Source organism: Capsella rubella, unplaced genomic scaffold, assembly GCF_000375325.1.
Source record: "Capsella rubella cultivar Monte Gargano unplaced genomic scaffold, Caprub1_0 scaffold_6, whole genome shotgun sequence".
NCBI classification, from domain to species: Eukaryota; Viridiplantae; Streptophyta; class Magnoliopsida; order Brassicales; family Brassicaceae; genus Capsella; species Capsella rubella.
Genome location: NW_006238918.1, coordinates 888,930 through 906,505, shown reverse-complemented (window position 1 = coordinate 906,505; position 17,576 = coordinate 888,930). Strand labels below are relative to the sequence as shown.

The 17,576-nt window shown below is 36.4% G+C and overlaps 3 protein-coding genes across 5 annotated transcripts; all 3 read right to left on the bottom strand.

Moving 5' to 3' along the window:
• Positions 1 to 2,388: 2,388 nt before the first annotated feature.
• Positions 2,389 to 4,334, bottom strand: LOC17883218 (myosin-9). The gene is made up of 4 exons (XM_006288714.2): positions 4,010 to 4,334; positions 3,510 to 3,620; positions 3,213 to 3,293; positions 2,389 to 2,663 (listed from the first exon to the last, which is right to left on the bottom strand). The coding sequence occupies exons 1-4, from the start codon at positions 4,259 to 4,261 to the stop codon at positions 2,586 to 2,588; spliced, it is 522 nt and encodes a 173-aa protein (XP_006288776.1). The 5' UTR covers positions 4,262 to 4,334; the 3' UTR covers positions 2,389 to 2,585.
• A 515-nt stretch (positions 4,335 to 4,849) lies between these two features.
• On the bottom strand, positions 4,850 to 11,286 carry LOC17884261 (1,4-alpha-glucan-branching enzyme 2-2, chloroplastic/amyloplastic). 3 transcript variants are annotated; one of them, XM_006287014.2, is made up of 22 exons: positions 10,928 to 11,286; positions 10,553 to 10,680; positions 10,189 to 10,403; positions 9,907 to 10,005; positions 9,555 to 9,597; positions 9,130 to 9,189; positions 8,977 to 9,057; positions 8,490 to 8,606; positions 8,097 to 8,180; positions 7,832 to 7,953; positions 7,523 to 7,642; positions 7,303 to 7,432; positions 7,105 to 7,215; positions 6,837 to 6,965; positions 6,573 to 6,676; positions 6,321 to 6,465; positions 6,044 to 6,191; positions 5,858 to 5,958; positions 5,696 to 5,773; positions 5,460 to 5,615; positions 5,292 to 5,366; positions 4,850 to 5,210 (listed from the first exon to the last, which is right to left on the bottom strand). In XM_006287014.2, exons 1-22 carry the CDS (start codon positions 11,058 to 11,060, stop codon positions 5,121 to 5,123), a joined length of 2,469 nt encoding a protein of 822 aa, XP_006287076.1. In that variant the 5' UTR covers positions 11,061 to 11,286; the 3' UTR covers positions 4,850 to 5,120. The 3 variants fall into 3 exon arrangements, with proteins under 3 accessions (XP_006287076.1, XP_023636293.1, XP_023636292.1); XM_023780525.1 differs by having other exon boundaries at positions 10,518 to 10,675; positions 10,928 to 11,019; XM_023780524.1 differs by having other exon boundaries at positions 10,553 to 10,675; positions 10,928 to 11,019.
• A 649-nt stretch (positions 11,287 to 11,935) lies between these two features.
• Positions 11,936 to 15,638, bottom strand: LOC17884587 (serine/threonine-protein kinase KIPK1). The gene is made up of 3 exons (XM_006286949.2): positions 15,528 to 15,638; positions 12,953 to 15,004; positions 11,936 to 12,880 (listed from the first exon to the last, which is right to left on the bottom strand). The coding sequence occupies exons 2-3, from the start codon at positions 14,914 to 14,916 to the stop codon at positions 12,031 to 12,033; spliced, it is 2,814 nt and encodes a 937-aa protein (XP_006287011.1). The 5' UTR covers positions 14,917 to 15,004; positions 15,528 to 15,638; the 3' UTR covers positions 11,936 to 12,030.
• Between the last annotated feature and the right edge of the window lie 1,938 nt (positions 15,639 to 17,576).

Here is a 17,576-nt window from a genome sequence, read left to right as displayed (position 1 = left end):
TATACTAGTATAGTTAAGTTAAGTTAAGTTAAGTTAAGTTTAACGTTTACGTTTACGTTTTACGTTTTACGTTTTACGTTTTACGTTTAGTTAGTAGTAGAGAGAGAGAGAGAGAGAGAGAGAGAGAGAGAGAGATCGCACCGTCACGTAAAAAATCAAACTAAGGACAAGCTTCGTGTGCGTCCAGACACACGTGTGTTTTCACAACATAGCGACACGTGTCAAATAACGTCGGCGTTTATGTTTTAAGCCGCTTGTTTAATATGGACGTCCACTACTCGCGGTTCGGTGACGTGGCTGTTTCCTTCATTGGATTCTTTTTTTCGCCACAATTAATTTGTCTTTTTTTTTTGTTCGTTTCAATAAGTTTATATTTGTGGTTTTTGTATGCATGCATTCGATTAAAAAAATGTATGTGACATTGGCGACGAAATACAAATATCTATTTTGTTGTTTAACGTTAAAAAATTATAACCAGAAAGATAATATCATTTTTGACACTGAATTTAAGATACGAGCATGGTACCACAATTTTGAAATTAACATATAATTTCATCTATTTTATTTACAAAGATAAGAAAATAAAATTAAGGTATATATGTAAATATGAGTGAGTCAGTATAGAGATGTTCAGTCACGTAGTTTCTTAATTTTAAATTTATAAAACACATGTTTATTAGTTACCCTTGATGATTAAAAAAGCACTTAATTATTTGCATGCACGTTTTACTAGTTTTTTTTTTCTTTTGTATCTTTTTTTTTTCTTTCGTAATGGCAACTTGCAAGAGTTTGCGAATTTTATTTTTCTTTGAGAAACTTCTGAGGAAGAAGACATTGAAATGTTTTATAATGTTAAATGAAGAAAATAAAAGGAAAGAGACAAGAAATCTATATCAGTAATATACCCAATATTTGATGTTTGGAAATATTAGTATATACGTAGACGTGTAGTATTATTTATCAATTGTTGTATTTGTACGTATCCGGCTATTCATGTGATGAGAACCGACGAGATATATATTGAAAGGGAGATATGGGCAGAACCAAAATAAGCATGTCCCAATACAATTTATGTTAAAGAGGATTCAATCAATAATTGCTAAAATATAACTACTATACACCAACCTATATTTATTAGATACATAATGAATTATTGAAACAAAAATATATTGGTCCAATTAAAAAAGGAGTCTGTGATTTTGACTTATTGTGAGACAATATGTCTCCGTATGTATCTTAAACTTGGATCGTGTCGCTTGATTTGTAGTTTTCCTCCATGCTCATGCACGACTGACTGCTAGTAGTACTTTTGTATTTTGATGCTCATTCACTCACGCACATCTCTCTCATTGATTTTCTCATGCTGCATGTAATAAGTTTTGATTACGAAACAAAAACATATGTAAATGTTTTCTTTTAACATATTATCCGAACTATTGCGGCACGGCGGCACCGAACATGTTAGAACACACACTGACACACATAATAAATCTACACAGAATTTTGATCTGAGTAAAAGACGGTGCCATGCCTATATATATGATCTATGTCTCGGCCATTTAATTTCTCCGAAACTATAAAACATCACATAAGATTTCTATAATAAAAAAACTAATATGAGGATGAATTCAGTACGTATCCTGAGAAAATATTATTCGTGAGCAGCAAAAATATGTGTTAGACATCCCTATAAAGAGAGACATGAGATATCTCCTGATGGATAGGTTTGAAACTAATTGGAATATTGTAGATGTACTAAGTATGATTAAGTATTGTAGATGCATGCACTTTCAATATGATAAAGTGAGAGATGCTGATACAAAGGAAACATCGTTGATACTTCCACCAAACCAAAACGTTTTATTTTTTCCTTTTCCTTTGAACTCTCTATTTTATTTATCCTTATTAAATCTAGTCTAAGTTAAACCCCATCGTATAGCAGATTCATATTCTTACAGATATAAATATCTTCTTCTCATTAGAAATTTTTGGTAGTCATGCAAAATAATACTACTAAATGTTAAAACATGAGATAATGTGAAGATGATATTCGTCAATCGAGTCTACTCATTACTCTCGTAAATCGAGAAACCTGATTTCAAGTACATTACTCTCGTAAATCGAGAAACCTGATTTCAAGTACATTACTCTCTTACCTTGATCCTAGCATGTCTCTCTATGTCCTCTGTTCAACTCAGATCCTTGACAACTCATGATCTGTTTGATTTCTCATTTACAGCTTAAATTCTCAAGTCAAGATTTTCAATGTGGTCTTAATTTTCATTTACAGCTTAAATTCTCAAGTCATGATATGTATCAAAATGCTGTGCTCCGGACAAACGTAGTTTCTTTACATTATTATTACAATTCTGCCAATCACGTCGATAATGTACTGCCATCGTAACTTTGTTACATTTTCTTTCCAACATCAATTTCAAAACCATATCTTCTTACTATTTATTTTATATATTATGTTACTACAATCATAAAAGAACAATGAAAATACTCTAAACAGTGATTTTACCAGTGATATGTTTTTTATAACTATAAATAACCCAATCCCAGTGACTGCGCTCGTCCAACACTTAAGGTTTGGTTAGATCAATGTTCTTGCTTAGCTCCTCCAGCTTCTTGAACCTCAGTTTCTCGCTTTGTCCCTCCAACTGCGCACACTCATAAAAAAAACTTCAATAAGTCTCTCTGTCTCAAAAAAACACAATAAGCGATAATAAACAACACTTATGATTATGCAATTACAGACCCAAAAAAAAAAAAAAAGAGTGATTGGTGTTTTGGATATCTGAATTGCGCAAAGAGGGGTTTACGATCATGTGATGCATCCAATTTGGAGAAACTAAAATTGCAAATATACAATGCAAAGCACTCGAACATGGGGAATTTTGATACAGAGTAGCCACTGATCTCACTTTCAAAAGTTGTGAAACTCGTTATAGAATCAGGAATTCAACTATATTTAGAATGACAAATTTGGCGACTGTATACCAAACCTCAGTAAGACTACTTCCATTATTGTAATTGGAATCATATGCCTCAAAGCCGATTAGTTTGATAAACGACAAACCAATTCGTTAGACCAAACACACACCATCCAGATACATGTGGCATGAACAGACCATTTGTAACGTTCCATTCAAACAACACCCTTGATTTTATTAGGCAAAAGTAGAGAGAAGTGAGAATATTGAACAAACCTCCTGTAGCTTGGTGATCAGCTCCACCTTCTCCTTGTTCTTTTCATTAAATGCTTCAAGAGCATCCTTGTACTCTGTTTCCTGCACATATTGTAAAAGCAAAACAGCTTAGCATCCAAAGAATCCTGATTTATGAGGTTTAAAACTGGTCATGATCTATATAATATATCTTGATAGTCGAGAGAAAGTAACTTATATCTCGAAACACAGTGTTTTTGATTGCAACATTATCTTAGATCTTAGCATTCCAGAGAAAAAAAAGCATTGAAATAAATTCTCAAACACAAAAACTCAAACCTTTTTCTGAACAGTATTCCCCAATGGCCTTAATTCTTTGTCGAGAGAATCAATCTTTTTCCTCACCATAGTAACTTCCTTCCTCATGGGATCAGCAAAACCTTCAAGTTCCTGAACCACTAAAATATCAAACTCACCAAACATACATCATCCACAGTCAAGCTTAGAGCTTGATCCATAGCTTCTTCTTACCCCCAATCAGGTTTAGATCATGAGACAGACATCATATATACAACACAAAATATGCTCATAACAATGAAAATTTCCACAAATCTAGAACCTAAAAATAGAAAAAACCCTAAAATCAGACTAAATCCAGCTTTCTAATTATATAACATTCAACAACTAAATCCGAAAGCGAGTTCAACTTTTCTCCCCTTTTAGACTCTCTAAGTCGTAAGAACTTGATCTAAATCTACACTACAGTTGAAACTTAAAGCAGCAAGCAAGTGAATCAAAACAAGAAATCGAATTGAAAAATAACGTAATAGAAATCAAACCTCGCGAATCATAGCGAGACGCTTGGACTCGTCTTCAACACGACCAAGCTGAGCTTGAACTCTTTCCCTGATCTCCATCTTCTTCTTCTCGATCTCTTCTTCTTTAGCTTTAAACGCCGACAAAGCTTTCAGGGACAGCTCATCGTCTTCCTTCTTCATCTGGCTACTGAAACTCATGCTCTCCGATAACTGATCCTTAAGCCGACGGCCTTGTTCCGCCGGCGCCGGCTGCGACGTCTCTGTCGGTTGCATCTTCTGAATTCTTTCTTTTTCCTCTTCTTCCAGAGAATCTGCTTTTTTAGCCGTTTATCTGATGCGATCTACGATGACCGTTGGATTCTCAGTCCCAATAATAGTGTGAGTGTGTGATGCTGGATGCAAAAGGAGCGTGATTGACTAAACCGGAACTATTCATCAAAACCAAATCAATTTAAACCGGCATACACGCAACGTTTTCCTTTTTTGGGCATTGTAAAGTTTTCCTTTTTTTTTTGTTTGAAAAAGTGTTACTTTTCCTCTTTTTTTTCCCACTCGATAAAATTTCCTTTTTATTTCGATCAGACACGGTTGTATATAAACTGAGAAAGACCCATCATCGATCGCAGATTTTATTTTTCCGCTCTCTATGATCAGAATGAAAAGAAAAAGAATAAAACTAAGAACCATTATTCGATCCTTTGTTAACATTAGTGTGTTCGATTCTTGAAACAGCAACGGAATACGATTTAATTTGGAGCTGACGATTTGAAAGCAACAGCAAAGGTTATGTTCTCTCAATGCAACATGCGTCGACTCCGTTTTCAAAAGGTATCTTTCTCGCCTTATATGTATTGCTCAAACTTTTATCTGGAAATTTTTATTATTATATTCCATGGCCAACCACAAGCCGTTGGAGTCGTTTGTATCCAGGACCGGTTTATTCCTGATTATGTATTTGGCTTGCTTAATAAATTCCTAATTCCCGGCTTTAGTGTTTCAGATATTTTCGTTACTAGACTTTACATTCTAGATGACTTGTTCACATCATTTCAATATAATGAAGTAACCACGTTTTCAGACTCTCTCTTCCCTGATTACGATTTGCGATTTTAGGATCCGAAGTCTGCAAGTCTTAATCGTGGTTTGCTAAAGCATAAACCACGGCGGTTCTACTCGGTGTATAAACCATGAACGAGCAGGGTCGTCCGTCGTATGAGCCATCCTGCATTGGCATGATTGGTCAGGAGATTAGGACAGTCACAATGAATGTAAACTTCGACTTGAATGGCTTAGTTTTTCTTACATATGTGAAATATTCTGCCTTGCTATCAAGCCTTCCGAATCCACCAAACAGAGGATCGTCTGAGTCCAATACGATCTGGAATGTCGAAAAGTAGTTAGGATATCAGATTATATCTTCACCCAGTGCCAAAGTCCCAGTAGTTTCAAAAGAAGAGTTGGATGTGTATACCTTATATTTGCCAGGCTTGGAGCAACCAATGCGGTAATCAAAGTAGCTGCTGGTCCAGTGGAAGTTGAAGACAAAGACGAGATCACCTCTTTCAAATATGATTACTCTATCTCCTTCGTCTTTTCGTGATATGAATTGATGCTCTGAAGTCATAAACTGCTCAAAATGTTAAAAACAGAATTAAAGCCAATGGGTGATTGAGATGATCTACAAACATTATAACTTGGAAGGCTTACACCGTATTTCTCTTCAATATGTTGCATTGCCTGATCAAATTCTTGCAGTCCGTGGTATCTGAGATAATCTGCATCCCCCTATATATGAACTTTTCTGAATCAGAATACAGAAAAGCATGAATCCTGAGTTATGTTGTACTTAGCCAAATTGTACGAACTTACTAGATCAAATCTGCGCCGGCATTTGTCATAACTGAAATTGTTGCCAGGAATCACGCTCCCATCAGAAAGGCGCTGCTCGCCTCTGGGAAAATCGATCCATTCTGAAAATCACAGGAGAAGATGAAGAAATGTACTCTCAAACCAATTTTTCACAAAGCTTAACGAAAAACTTAAATGATACAGTACCTGGATGTCCAAATTCGTTACCCATAAAATTTAAGTACCCTTCACCACCTAATCCCATAGTTATAAGTCTAATCATTTTATGCAAAGCTATTCCTCTATCGATTAGAGGGGTTGATGGCCTGTCTACTGCCATGAAATCATACATATCCTGGAAACGAACAAATATTATCCACACAACTAGTAATATTTAATTGATGAATATAGAGTAGTATGGTTTACAAAAAAAAAAAAGAAAAGAAAAGAATATAGAGTAGTATAATGGCGTCTAATCTAATACCTTATCCATTAACCAGAAGGCAATTGTTTTATCACCAACAAGAGCTTGATCATGACTTTCAGCATAAGAAATACACTTCTCTGACCACCTTCTGTTGGTTAGTGTGTAAACGATGTCGCCCATTTGCCAGTCTTCATCTCTCTTCCTTTACCGCATAACATGGTGGAGAGTAAAACCGAGTCATTCCACCAATCATTGAAGCAGGTTGCAACTTAAAAAGAAAATGTAGCAAGAAAGCAGAAAGAAACTCACTTGAGAATTTCTATCCACTTATCAGCTATGGCCATGTGTAAACGGTAGTCAAATCCAACGCCACCATCTTGGACAGGAATACAAAACGTTGGCATACCACTAACCTGGAACGAAACGATTTTGGAAGCATATATCTTAAAGTAAAACATTTGTGTACAAAGGATATCTTAACTTATCTCGTCAGGGCTTATCTTAGACTACAGTACTTTATTCAAACATTATGTTAGATCAGTGGTGATAAAGAAGAAATTGAGCAAAACTTACATCTTCACCAACAGTAATCGCTTCAGGGTAGAGTCCATGAATCAAATCATTTACCAGCATCAGATAAGTCACAGCATCCACATCAGTTTCCAGTCCAAAGTATTCAGTGTAATTCCCAGTAAATCCAACCTATTTGAAACACAAAAAAAGTAGGTCAGCAAACCGATGTAAGACATGAGTAAAACCTGACACAATATTGGAAAGGAACATGGAAAAACAAATTAAAATTTGCATTGTAGCAAAGCATCCGTTAAAAATTTTGAAGTACCGAGAGTCCATGATGAGTATACATCATTGAGGTAACACCATCAAATCTAAATCCATCAAACTTGTATTCTTCTAGCCACCACCGTGCATTTGAAAGGAGATACCGCAATACCTGAAAGCAAAGAGAGATTTGGAACTAATAGTGCTCAAGGAAGTTGGCTCTTCGCAATATTTTGATTAAGTTCATGTAGTTACATACTTCCCAGCTCCCATAATTGAAAAGACGTGAGTCCCACATCCAATGGTAACCCCGAGGTCCAGAGTGAAAATAGTGAGCATCAGTTCCATCAAACATGTTAAGCCCATCTAATGTATTTTTTGAAGCATGGCTGCACAATTTAGTGAATCGCAATATTATATGTCTTGTGGAAGACCAAAAGGTGGATCTGATTGTTTCCTATCATGAAAACTATCACTACCTATGAACGATATCCATCAGAACGACCAGGCCTAACTCATGAGCTCTGTCTATAAGTGATTTTAGTTCCTCTGGGGTCCCACAACGACTGCTTGGGGCAAAAAAGTTTGTGACATGGTACCTGCGTTCATAATAGAAACGGCCATGTTCCTTAGTAAGAAAAAAACAATAAGAATTAATATATCTACACTACTAGCTGCAATGAAAGAACCAAATAGAATCATGCACATAGGCTGAAAGGCATATAGTTTTGCAACAATAACTAAATGCAAATATCTAGGATTTTACTAGAACCCAGATTAAAGAATACCCAAAGCTTGCATAATATGAATGTTCTTGTATAGCCATGATTTGAACAGCATTATAGCCAAGCCTTTTGATGCGTGGAAGAACATCATCTCTAAAGTTAGCATAAGTATTGACCATTGGTTCCTGCATAACAAGTATACTATCATCATTCACGTGATATAGAGAAATTTCCAGAAATGGGATTTATGTCATTATATTTGAACAACCATACTAAACAAACAAACAGTGTGGAATATTGATACGTTATAAAGAAATTTGGTACACACCGTACTACTCATGCCAACATGTGCCTCATAAATCCTCAGCGACTTAGGTCTCTTTGGTTGAGGATGTTTGAATACATACTTCTCCTGAAAAGAAATTTAGAATCGTTGAAAGGACAACCAAAAGTATCGGCTGATAGGACCACCAACGATAAACTGTACGCATACATTAAATGTAGAATGCCTTTTATTCAGGTTTTATCACACAGTGGAATATAAATGACCGAATCTATTGGTTAAATTATAAACATATGCGTTTGGGATAGTCCAAGAAAGATCTCCATGAATTTTTCTTTGCCAGTACCAACTAATCCATAAATCTGAAAAAAACTTCATACTAGCACAAGCAGAATCATTTTCCACAAGATAATATTTCAAAAGATTGCAGAACCTTACCTCTTCTGGAGGATCATAGTATATCCCATTAAATGGGATTTCACCTGGAGCTTGCACCGAGAACTTTATCCAAGCAGGTATTGAGTCCTTAATGCCAGATGGTGTATCCATACGAATCTGGAGTTTTATGCATCAGAAATTACTTACCGTCATTACATAATTTTCTCAGAAATTTCCTACCAAATATTAACTCATTGCAATTTTATTCACATGTATACAAATGACAAGAAGAGTACATATTAAGATAATGTGGATGCACTCAATATACTGTTATACATCTTTGTGGATTCCTAAGCAGATGACCAGAACAACCATAGCTTTCGCCATTTTCTATATCTAATGCTGAAACTAAGTTTGAAACCCAGCAGAAAACAAATCTTTCTGTGCATAATATAAAGATCACTTGCAACAGTGAGAATCTTTAAGATAAAAACATACAATAATTGGTGGAAGCAGAAATGAATGAATGAAGCGACTTGTTTGCTACCTTTACTCGTGAGCCATGAGGAATTGCAGGTGAACCATCACTGTTGTTGGGCAAAAAGATCTCCCAAACACCAAATTCATTCTGAAAATGATTTGATGAGAGAATAAATTTACTAACATAAGGAATTTAAGCAACATAGTCAATACGCCATACCCGAGTCATGATATCTGCGTTAGAATTCCAGTTGTTAAAATCTCCGATAAGTGATGCAGCCTGAAACAGGCGAGGACAGAAGTTTAGGAAAACAACCAAACTAGTTATAATTAATAAAAAAAAAAAAAAACACACATATATAATCAGAAGTAAAAGTTACATAGAGATGCGACTAACATGCTAAACGCCTACACTCAGATTTGAACAAACCAATAACTCCTACATGGGACAGGTTTCATAATTCATAAACCAATTCTAAGATTTTCCAAAATCGAGGAAAATTTAAAAGTTAATCCTCACATGATCAGGTATAGCATTTCTAATTTTGTTGGCACAAAATGATGCAACGATTCTGTCTACAGTCTTGAATGTAAGAATTAGTAATACACACATAAATTTCTAGTGGAAAACTAAAAGAAACATACCTTAGCTCCAGGCGCCCACTCTCTATAGGTTATACCAGCATCACTGAAAGTGCAATGAAACTACAGTTAGAGAATTATATAATATGCTATTGATGAAATGATATCAAAGTGACACTGCAGCGTTAAGAAAAATATAGCTGAAACAAGACTAGTTTGTAGTTTGGCTACAATCAGGATTTTCTTACTGCAAAAAATGATCACAATACAAAATATATATCACGAGTTCCAAAATCTAGAAACCTGTGATAAGAATGAATTTCTACTAAAACTTAATATACAGCCACTATCCAATGACTCCTTCTTCTTTGTTGCAACACCCACAAAGAATTATTGGTGAAAGTAAATAGTTTACCTGCGCGAAAATCCTAACTTTTCATAGCCACGAGAGAATGCCTCCAGGCCACCCTCATACTTGTCTATTTCCTCACGCAATCTTCGATACTGTCCATAACTGTAGCCAAAATCAATGCAAGATACTTAAGCGGAATCAAAAATAACCCGAACATCTAGCCTTACTACAGAATTCTACATCAAATGTGACAAAAAATCCTTTAATAATTAAGATTTGAGGCTTACTCAAGCAGGTATAGGAATAATTAAACAACTCGAGGCACGCATGATAAATAAATATTACCGGTAATCAAGATGACTGCTGTAACTTCGTAACATGGGGTCAATCTCGTATATTTTCTTCCCATCACCAGGTGGGGGAACTGTTCTTGGTTTCGCCGCTCTCTCTTTGACGACTTTAGCATCATTGTAAACTTTACGCGGATCAAAAACAGACCCTTGTTCTTCTGTTGTTACTGCCTCGTTCTTTTCCATTGTTTGAACCTCTAGATCAAATCTCTACAAGAAAAAGAAAAAAAAGAAAAAATTGGTTTCATGTTAAAATATCTACAAGTATGCAATGCACAGATAGCAGGTCCAAGTTCAACCTCTAAAAAATTGCCTCAAACTCACTGATTAAAGAGGAGAGAGATGACAAAGATATCCACCTGTGGTTCTTCTGAAAAACTGCTGGGATCATCATCAAGATTATCAGGTACTAAGACTTTATCAGAGGCAGCGATAGCTTGTGAGGAAGAATCAAACTCCGCAGATTGTTTCCCAGCAAAGATCTTCCCTACAGACATGGATCTAATCAAGAGGATATCTGGAGAACGATAACTAAGAAAATGCTTGATCAGAAACAGATGAGTAAACTCAATTTCCACAAATCACAATATGTCCAGTGAATTTAGTTCATTGAAGCTAGTCCAGTGACGAATTAGCTCAGAAATCAATTTAAGCACAACAATGGCGTCTTAGAGTAAAGCAAAAAAAAAAAAAGGGGAGTGAAGGGAGAGAGAGAGAGTGAGAAAGAGGCGTACGAGAGAGATGGTGCTTCTTCAGGAAAAAAGAGAGGCTAGAATTGCCATTAAAGCCGGTGTTGTTGAGAGGTCGAGGAGAGGAAGAAGGAAGAGGGAAGCGTGGAGTAACAGACACTCCGTGTATCACCACCATATCCTTCACCGCCGGTGACTCCTACAGTGAGCCAAAAAAACCGAAAAAATCGGAAGACAGATAGAGAGGAGAGATCTGGAAAAACAAAAAAGAGAAAAATCTGGAAATCAAATGAGTGGCGGGTTCGCTAATTTTGCTAAATTTTTTTGTGATTGCGAAACGAAGCGGACGATTGCTTAAAAGATGAGAGTGTAGAGTGAGGGGTCCAACACCCCCAAGTCCCAATTCCCCATCGTCCATTTCACTTTTTCTATGCTTTTATTTAATTTTTTATTATATGGTTTTGCAAATTTAACGGTCCAAGTTTTATTTAACCAAAAAATATTTGTGTCACGAGACCTTCGCGAAGCACTTTGTAACTGCACTACGTGACGTAATTTTTACATATACCTCTATTTAGTGAGACCAATGCATGTAGCTTTTTACATATAATTCAGAAAACTAATAATGAATTTTGATACTAAATAAATTACACAAGGCAACATATTACCAAACGTTACATAAAAACATTAAACAAATCTTTAACGTACGTTACTTACTTTTTTTTGTCAATATTGACACTTTAACCTTTTAATTGTTTAAATAAAACTCTCTTCCTTCCTTTATACATAATTAGTTCCCCATGCCTTGCTATATATGCCTGCCTAATATGTTGAGTACGCTTAGAGGAAAAAACAATTCTTGGTACAAATTTCATTCTAATTTATTATTTTTAGTGAATGAGCATCTTTTCTAATTAGTTTAAGACAATATCTATAAGTTACACTACATGGATCACAACATCTTTACAATAATTTTAAGTATAATTATTATGGGATCAATCAACATCTACATTTGTTTCTGGTAAAAAATATTAATATATAAAAACCAAATAACAATAATACATTCGTTTAAACAAATAATAACCAAAAAAGTGGCTTTACGATACAAACAAGAGTTCTACGAATTACGTACGAAAGGCTTATAGAGACTAGAATAACTCGAACTCAAGATGTTCCCCAACCGCCTTGCAATCCAAGTAATTGCTTTTACCTTCGTGATTCGGAACTCCATAGTCATAAAAATCCGGAAGCTCTGGTGGGATCGCACACCGTATCAACGCCCAGTTCAATCCTTCGAAAAAAGCGTGCCGTTTTATCTCCGCCGCTCCTTTCTCCGTCCCTAACCGGTTCTCGGGTTCCTTGACTAATAACCCTTTTATAAGGTCCTTTGCTTGGAAACTCACGTTAGGGTTATCAGGAAACTTCAAGCTCTGAAGCACCACATTAGCTATAGTCTCCTCGTTAGTTGCCCCTTTGAACGGAGTTTTCCCATAAAGAAGCTCGTATAGAAATATCCCAAACGTCCACCAGTCTACCGCTGCACCGTGACCTTCGCCTTTGATGATCTCGGGTGCGAGATACTCGTGTGTTCCGACAAAAGAGTTTGATCTCGCATCTGTTGGTTCCGCCACGAGCTGAGGCAATGATTTGAACCGCGCGATTAGGTCAGATTTCTTGAGTTTTTTCATCATTATGCGGTGTTGTTTGCCCTTTTTCTTGCTCCCAGATCCGCGAGAGAGTTTAGGGCGGAAACACGATGGCTCGATGCAGTTAGATCCAGTGCGGCTACCGGAGGATAGTCTTATAGCATCCACGTGAAGCGGAGATGACGAGTGTAGAAGCGTTGGACTCACCGTACATCTTAAGGAGAGATCAAAATCTGTCACCATGATATGCCCATCATCACGTACCAAGATGTTCTCGGGCTTCAAATCGCGGTATATAACCCCAAGCATATGTAAATACTCCAACGCGAGAAGGACCTCTGCCACATAGAACCTGTAAAGAAGATATTAGGATTCACATCACAAATCATAAAAGTTAACCACGATATCGTAAGAAACAAAGTACCTAGCCGCTGGCTCGGGAAACCACCTCCCAGGCTGCTTTTGCCTTAAGACATGTAAATCGCCTCCGGGACAACATTCCATGACCAAACACGATAAGTTGTCAGACGTGAAGTGAGCGTATAACGTGGGAAGAAACGGGTGATCGAGCATTTTGAGAATATCTTTCTCAGTTTGAGCCCTCGACATCTTGTTCCTCCTCTCCAAGAATTCATTATCCATCACTTTTATAGCAAACAAGCAGTTTGTTCCAGTGAGCTCAGCGAGATAAACTGTTCCTATGTCTCCACATCCGAGCTTCTTCAGAAGATTGAAATGCCTAAGACCCAATGAACCTAGCCCATGTTGTGCCCTTATATGCTGAATAGCTTCCCATCTCACATCCTTAGACATATGAGGTCTGTTTCCAAAGCTAGACCTTGTCATTATATTATTCCCCTGTTCTTGATCTTCCTCGCTGATACTCGTGCTTGAACTGTTGTATCCGACACAGTCGTCGCCTTTGTTTTCAACTTCAGAGTTCTCATTTACGTCTTCCGTAGCTGCTCCGTCTAAGCTGAGTTTGTTGGGAGGGCTATCTGGATTCATCACAACAGATTTCTCACTGAAAGAACCAATCTCAACACTCTGTTCAGACATAAAGACAGAATTTTTCTGATCGACCTCTTTGCGAGACAGAGAATCTTCCTCAATGATCTCATTGTTGCCGTATTCAGAAACATCATTGATATGTTTATTACCAAATGCAGATGTCAAAGAAACCTTAGAGGTCTCTGAATTAATCAAATCGAGGGAGCTTCTTAAGTTATCAAGTTTGGTCTCTCCACTAGCACTGATCTCATGAGAGCTCTCATAGCTTGAGCTGGAGAAATCAGAAGCCAATTCATCTAAACAAGCTTCCTTAAAACACGGATTCAACTCAAGATCTGCTTCTACAAGTGAATCTTTAGAGGGCTCTTCTTTAGCTGCAGTATTCTTCAAAGCGAAATGGCATCTATGGCAGAGAAGTTCTTTTGCTATGGGATCATAGAAGCCATCTACTTCATCATACACATTTGTAGCCTTCTTTTTCAAGCTACCTTTGTTCCTCAGTGCCGGTTTAGCTCCTCCTCCTCCTCCTCCTCGTGGAATGGTTCTGGTTAACTTAGCCACTCTCTTGCCGTTAACTATTGTGGAACCTGGTGTACTAGCATACAACAGCCTCACTTTTCTCACTGATTTCAGTCCAACCACTGTCTTATTGTTCCCTGATCCAGGCGAAGATGAACCAAAGCTCCTCTTTGCGATACCTAATTCTTGGTCGTCAAGAGACAAGTTCTTTTCTTTTTTTGGTACCGTCATCTCATTGCAATACCGCCTTGATGTCTGAGAGTTTTGGCTCGAAGAATGTATCTTAAGAAGACGAAGCTGCTGCGCTATACTATCCGATGAACTGTTTTGAGACTCGTCGAGTAACTCAACAAGAACTGCCTTTCCTTCTTCGTTAGCTCCACTCCCCGGTTCAACCAAAACAGAACCGTAAACTGAGCCTCCAGTACTAGTCTTAGGAATCCGTTTTGTAGCTGCAGTTTCTGATGCCTTAGAGACACATAAATCTCTCAAGGCTTGTTTCAAAGTCGCTGGTTCAGTGTTTCTCTTGGTAGGCGATCGAGGTCCCCCGGGATTGGCGGGACTTTTAAAAGCGTTCCGTTGTAAAGGACCATTATTTCTACTGCTACTACTTGCACCAACTTGGTAAGAAGGAATCATTCCGGATGTTCGAATACTTATAGACTCGAAAAGCTGGTTTATATCATCTTCTAGTGAACCCCTGTAGCCTAATTTCAGTACCGGTCGCTCCAGATCCTTGTCGTCGACAAGGCTTGATCCAGAATGTGGAATAGTGGTTGATTTAGCAGAATAAACTATCGAGTTCTGACGGTCTTCTTTCTCTTCGACAATTTCACACTTTCCGGCAAATGAACCCATAACATTAAAGATCAGTCACACAGCATCTTAGTAACCGCGGAAATGCGAGTACTCTAAACCTGTAGATACATCTTCTGATCCCACACACCTGAAATTATATCAGAGATTAAAGAATGGATCAAATCTTGTCTAATGAAATTATAACTCTAAAGATAACAGAACAAAACAGAACAGAACAGAGCAGTTTGGAAAAAAGAACCATCAGTACTTGTAGCAGTAGATTTTGATCATAAAATACGTAAAACTGTGAAACAGTCACATATCAGGACAATTTAATCCCACAACGTTCTGCAACTGCAGTTGGTTCATAATTTAAAGTTTATGGATTTATGTCTTAGTTCCTCAGAGATTACGTCAAAATTTAAAAGATGAATCAAAAGTCAAGTTTTTTCTAAATAAGAAATATGAATTAGGCAAAGTCGTGTTAATATCATGTTACCTTATTTATTCTTCAATGAACACAAGACAAGACATGTACTATTGCATAATAATAACACATGCCAACATGGAAACAAAAATTCATGAAGATGAAGATACTCTAGCTAATTTCATCATGTTGATTACATCTATGAACAAGAGTAAGACATCTATGAACAAGAGTAAGACAGTACCTGGATAGATTACTGAAGAACTCGATGAAAGTGAATGATTGAACGACTTTGCAGAGAGACAAGAGAAGCTGTTGTACTTACGGTCTTTTGTTTCTTCTCCCTCTTGTTTGGTTTTTCTTGTCGGTATAATTCTGAAGAGGTTTCTCACAAAGGATTCTGCATATTTTTTTTCCTGGGAAGTTTTGAAGAACCAAAAATAAGGGACCCATATCATATGTTTGTGGGTCTCATGTAACAACGAGATTATTTAATATATTTTTGATTAATTCGATGGAGACTATATTGACATGTTGATCACTACTCCATTTCTTGCGTGTCTTTCCCCGTTGACATGTGTCTTTCAGCAAAAGAGTTTGCTCTGTAATTCCAAGTATATCAGGTTGTAGAGATTAGTATTAGGATTTGGATTAAAACTTGAGAAAAATGCGGTCATGATGATGGACCTAAATAGACATTTGACAATAATGATGGTCTTTCCATCACTATAAGTCTAAAAAATATCATTTAATACATATCACTTCGCTCGAGGAAAAATTATACGACTAGTAATGTTTCTCTCTTGAATATTCAAAAGTTAAAAACAACATTAAATTATCAAAGAGACTACTAGTTTCTTAAAAGTTAAGCTAATTTTTATAAAAGCATAGTATTATATATAGTTTTCTTAAAGCTTAAAAATGTTCGCAAATCCAGGAAGATCAAATAAAGGAATGGACCGCAATATATATAAAATTTAACTATTCATTTAATATTAATTAGGGTGGTCATCATGTTTTTTTAGGTAGAACAAGTTAAAGCACCCTTCGATTATGGTCAAATATGTGAGCCCTTGTGGCAATTGTGCGTAGCACTAAGTCTGCATACTAACTATAGGTACAAATGAAAGTTATGTGTATAGATTTATTTTATTTTTGTAATTTTTCTCTAACAACAGTTTAGTTGACTTCGGATGCTTAAGTTTTGGTTTACTGATGGGTACGGATCCAACAAAGAGGAGAACTTCATAAAAACTAGTCGGGCCAGCCCATTAATATAAAGCCCGTAGTAATTGTTTTTTTTTTTTTGGTCTTCTATGGTTTCGTCATCCTCAATTAATGTGTGCATTAATTAAACTAACGAGAGTATCAATTAGTATAAAAATGAATGGGGGAACTTTCTCACACGTTCGGTTAATTAGATTATTACAGCCGTATCTTGGTCCTTTCTCATTAAATTTGCATCCAGAAACTATCATTATTTTATGGTATTTTATATATAGTCATGCCAATGCCCGGTTCTTGCTGTGTCAAAGCTCCCAAGGGTCACATCATTCATTAATAATTTAGTTAATCTAATGGTCACTTCACTAATTAATAATTAGGTCCCAACTTCTACTAGTCAATTTTGTTGCATAGTCTTTCAACTCATTTAGAATTTATTAGCTCGCCATTTTGACATATTTTGACTAAAATCTAAATCTTTGTTGTCAAAACCCATACTAATCTAATATTCTTTTTCTCATTATTAGTTAAAAATATATAATACTTAAATTTCTTCTTGTACTAGTAGATTTTCTTTGAACTAAATCCTATGATTACTCCGTATTCTTTCATTTTGTCCTATAAGCAAGATAAACATTATTGTTTTAACTGTGTTAGCTTTTAGCTTTAAATCCAAAGATAATTATGAAACTGGTTCAAATCAACCAACAACTCCTTAAAAAGATAGAGATGTTTTACTTTATTCGTCAATTTGACCTTGTGGTTGCTGACAAAGCAGCATTATGTATGATTCCTTTTATACATCTTTGCTTAGTGTATACATATTTGGAGAAAAAAAAACCTCCCAAAGTATGAAAGGTTATCAATAAACCGGATTCATACCGGGACTTAAATCTGAATTGTCCGTTTCACATTGAACAGATCTGTCACGTGTGTTAAGTTAAGACCAGGTCAAGAATATTAGTCGCTGACCAAGATTTCGATTCATTAGATTTCGATTTCGATTTCTCCACGAAGCGGGATATCCAACGGTTTAGATTAAGCCACGCGTAAAGATTCCTTCTAAACA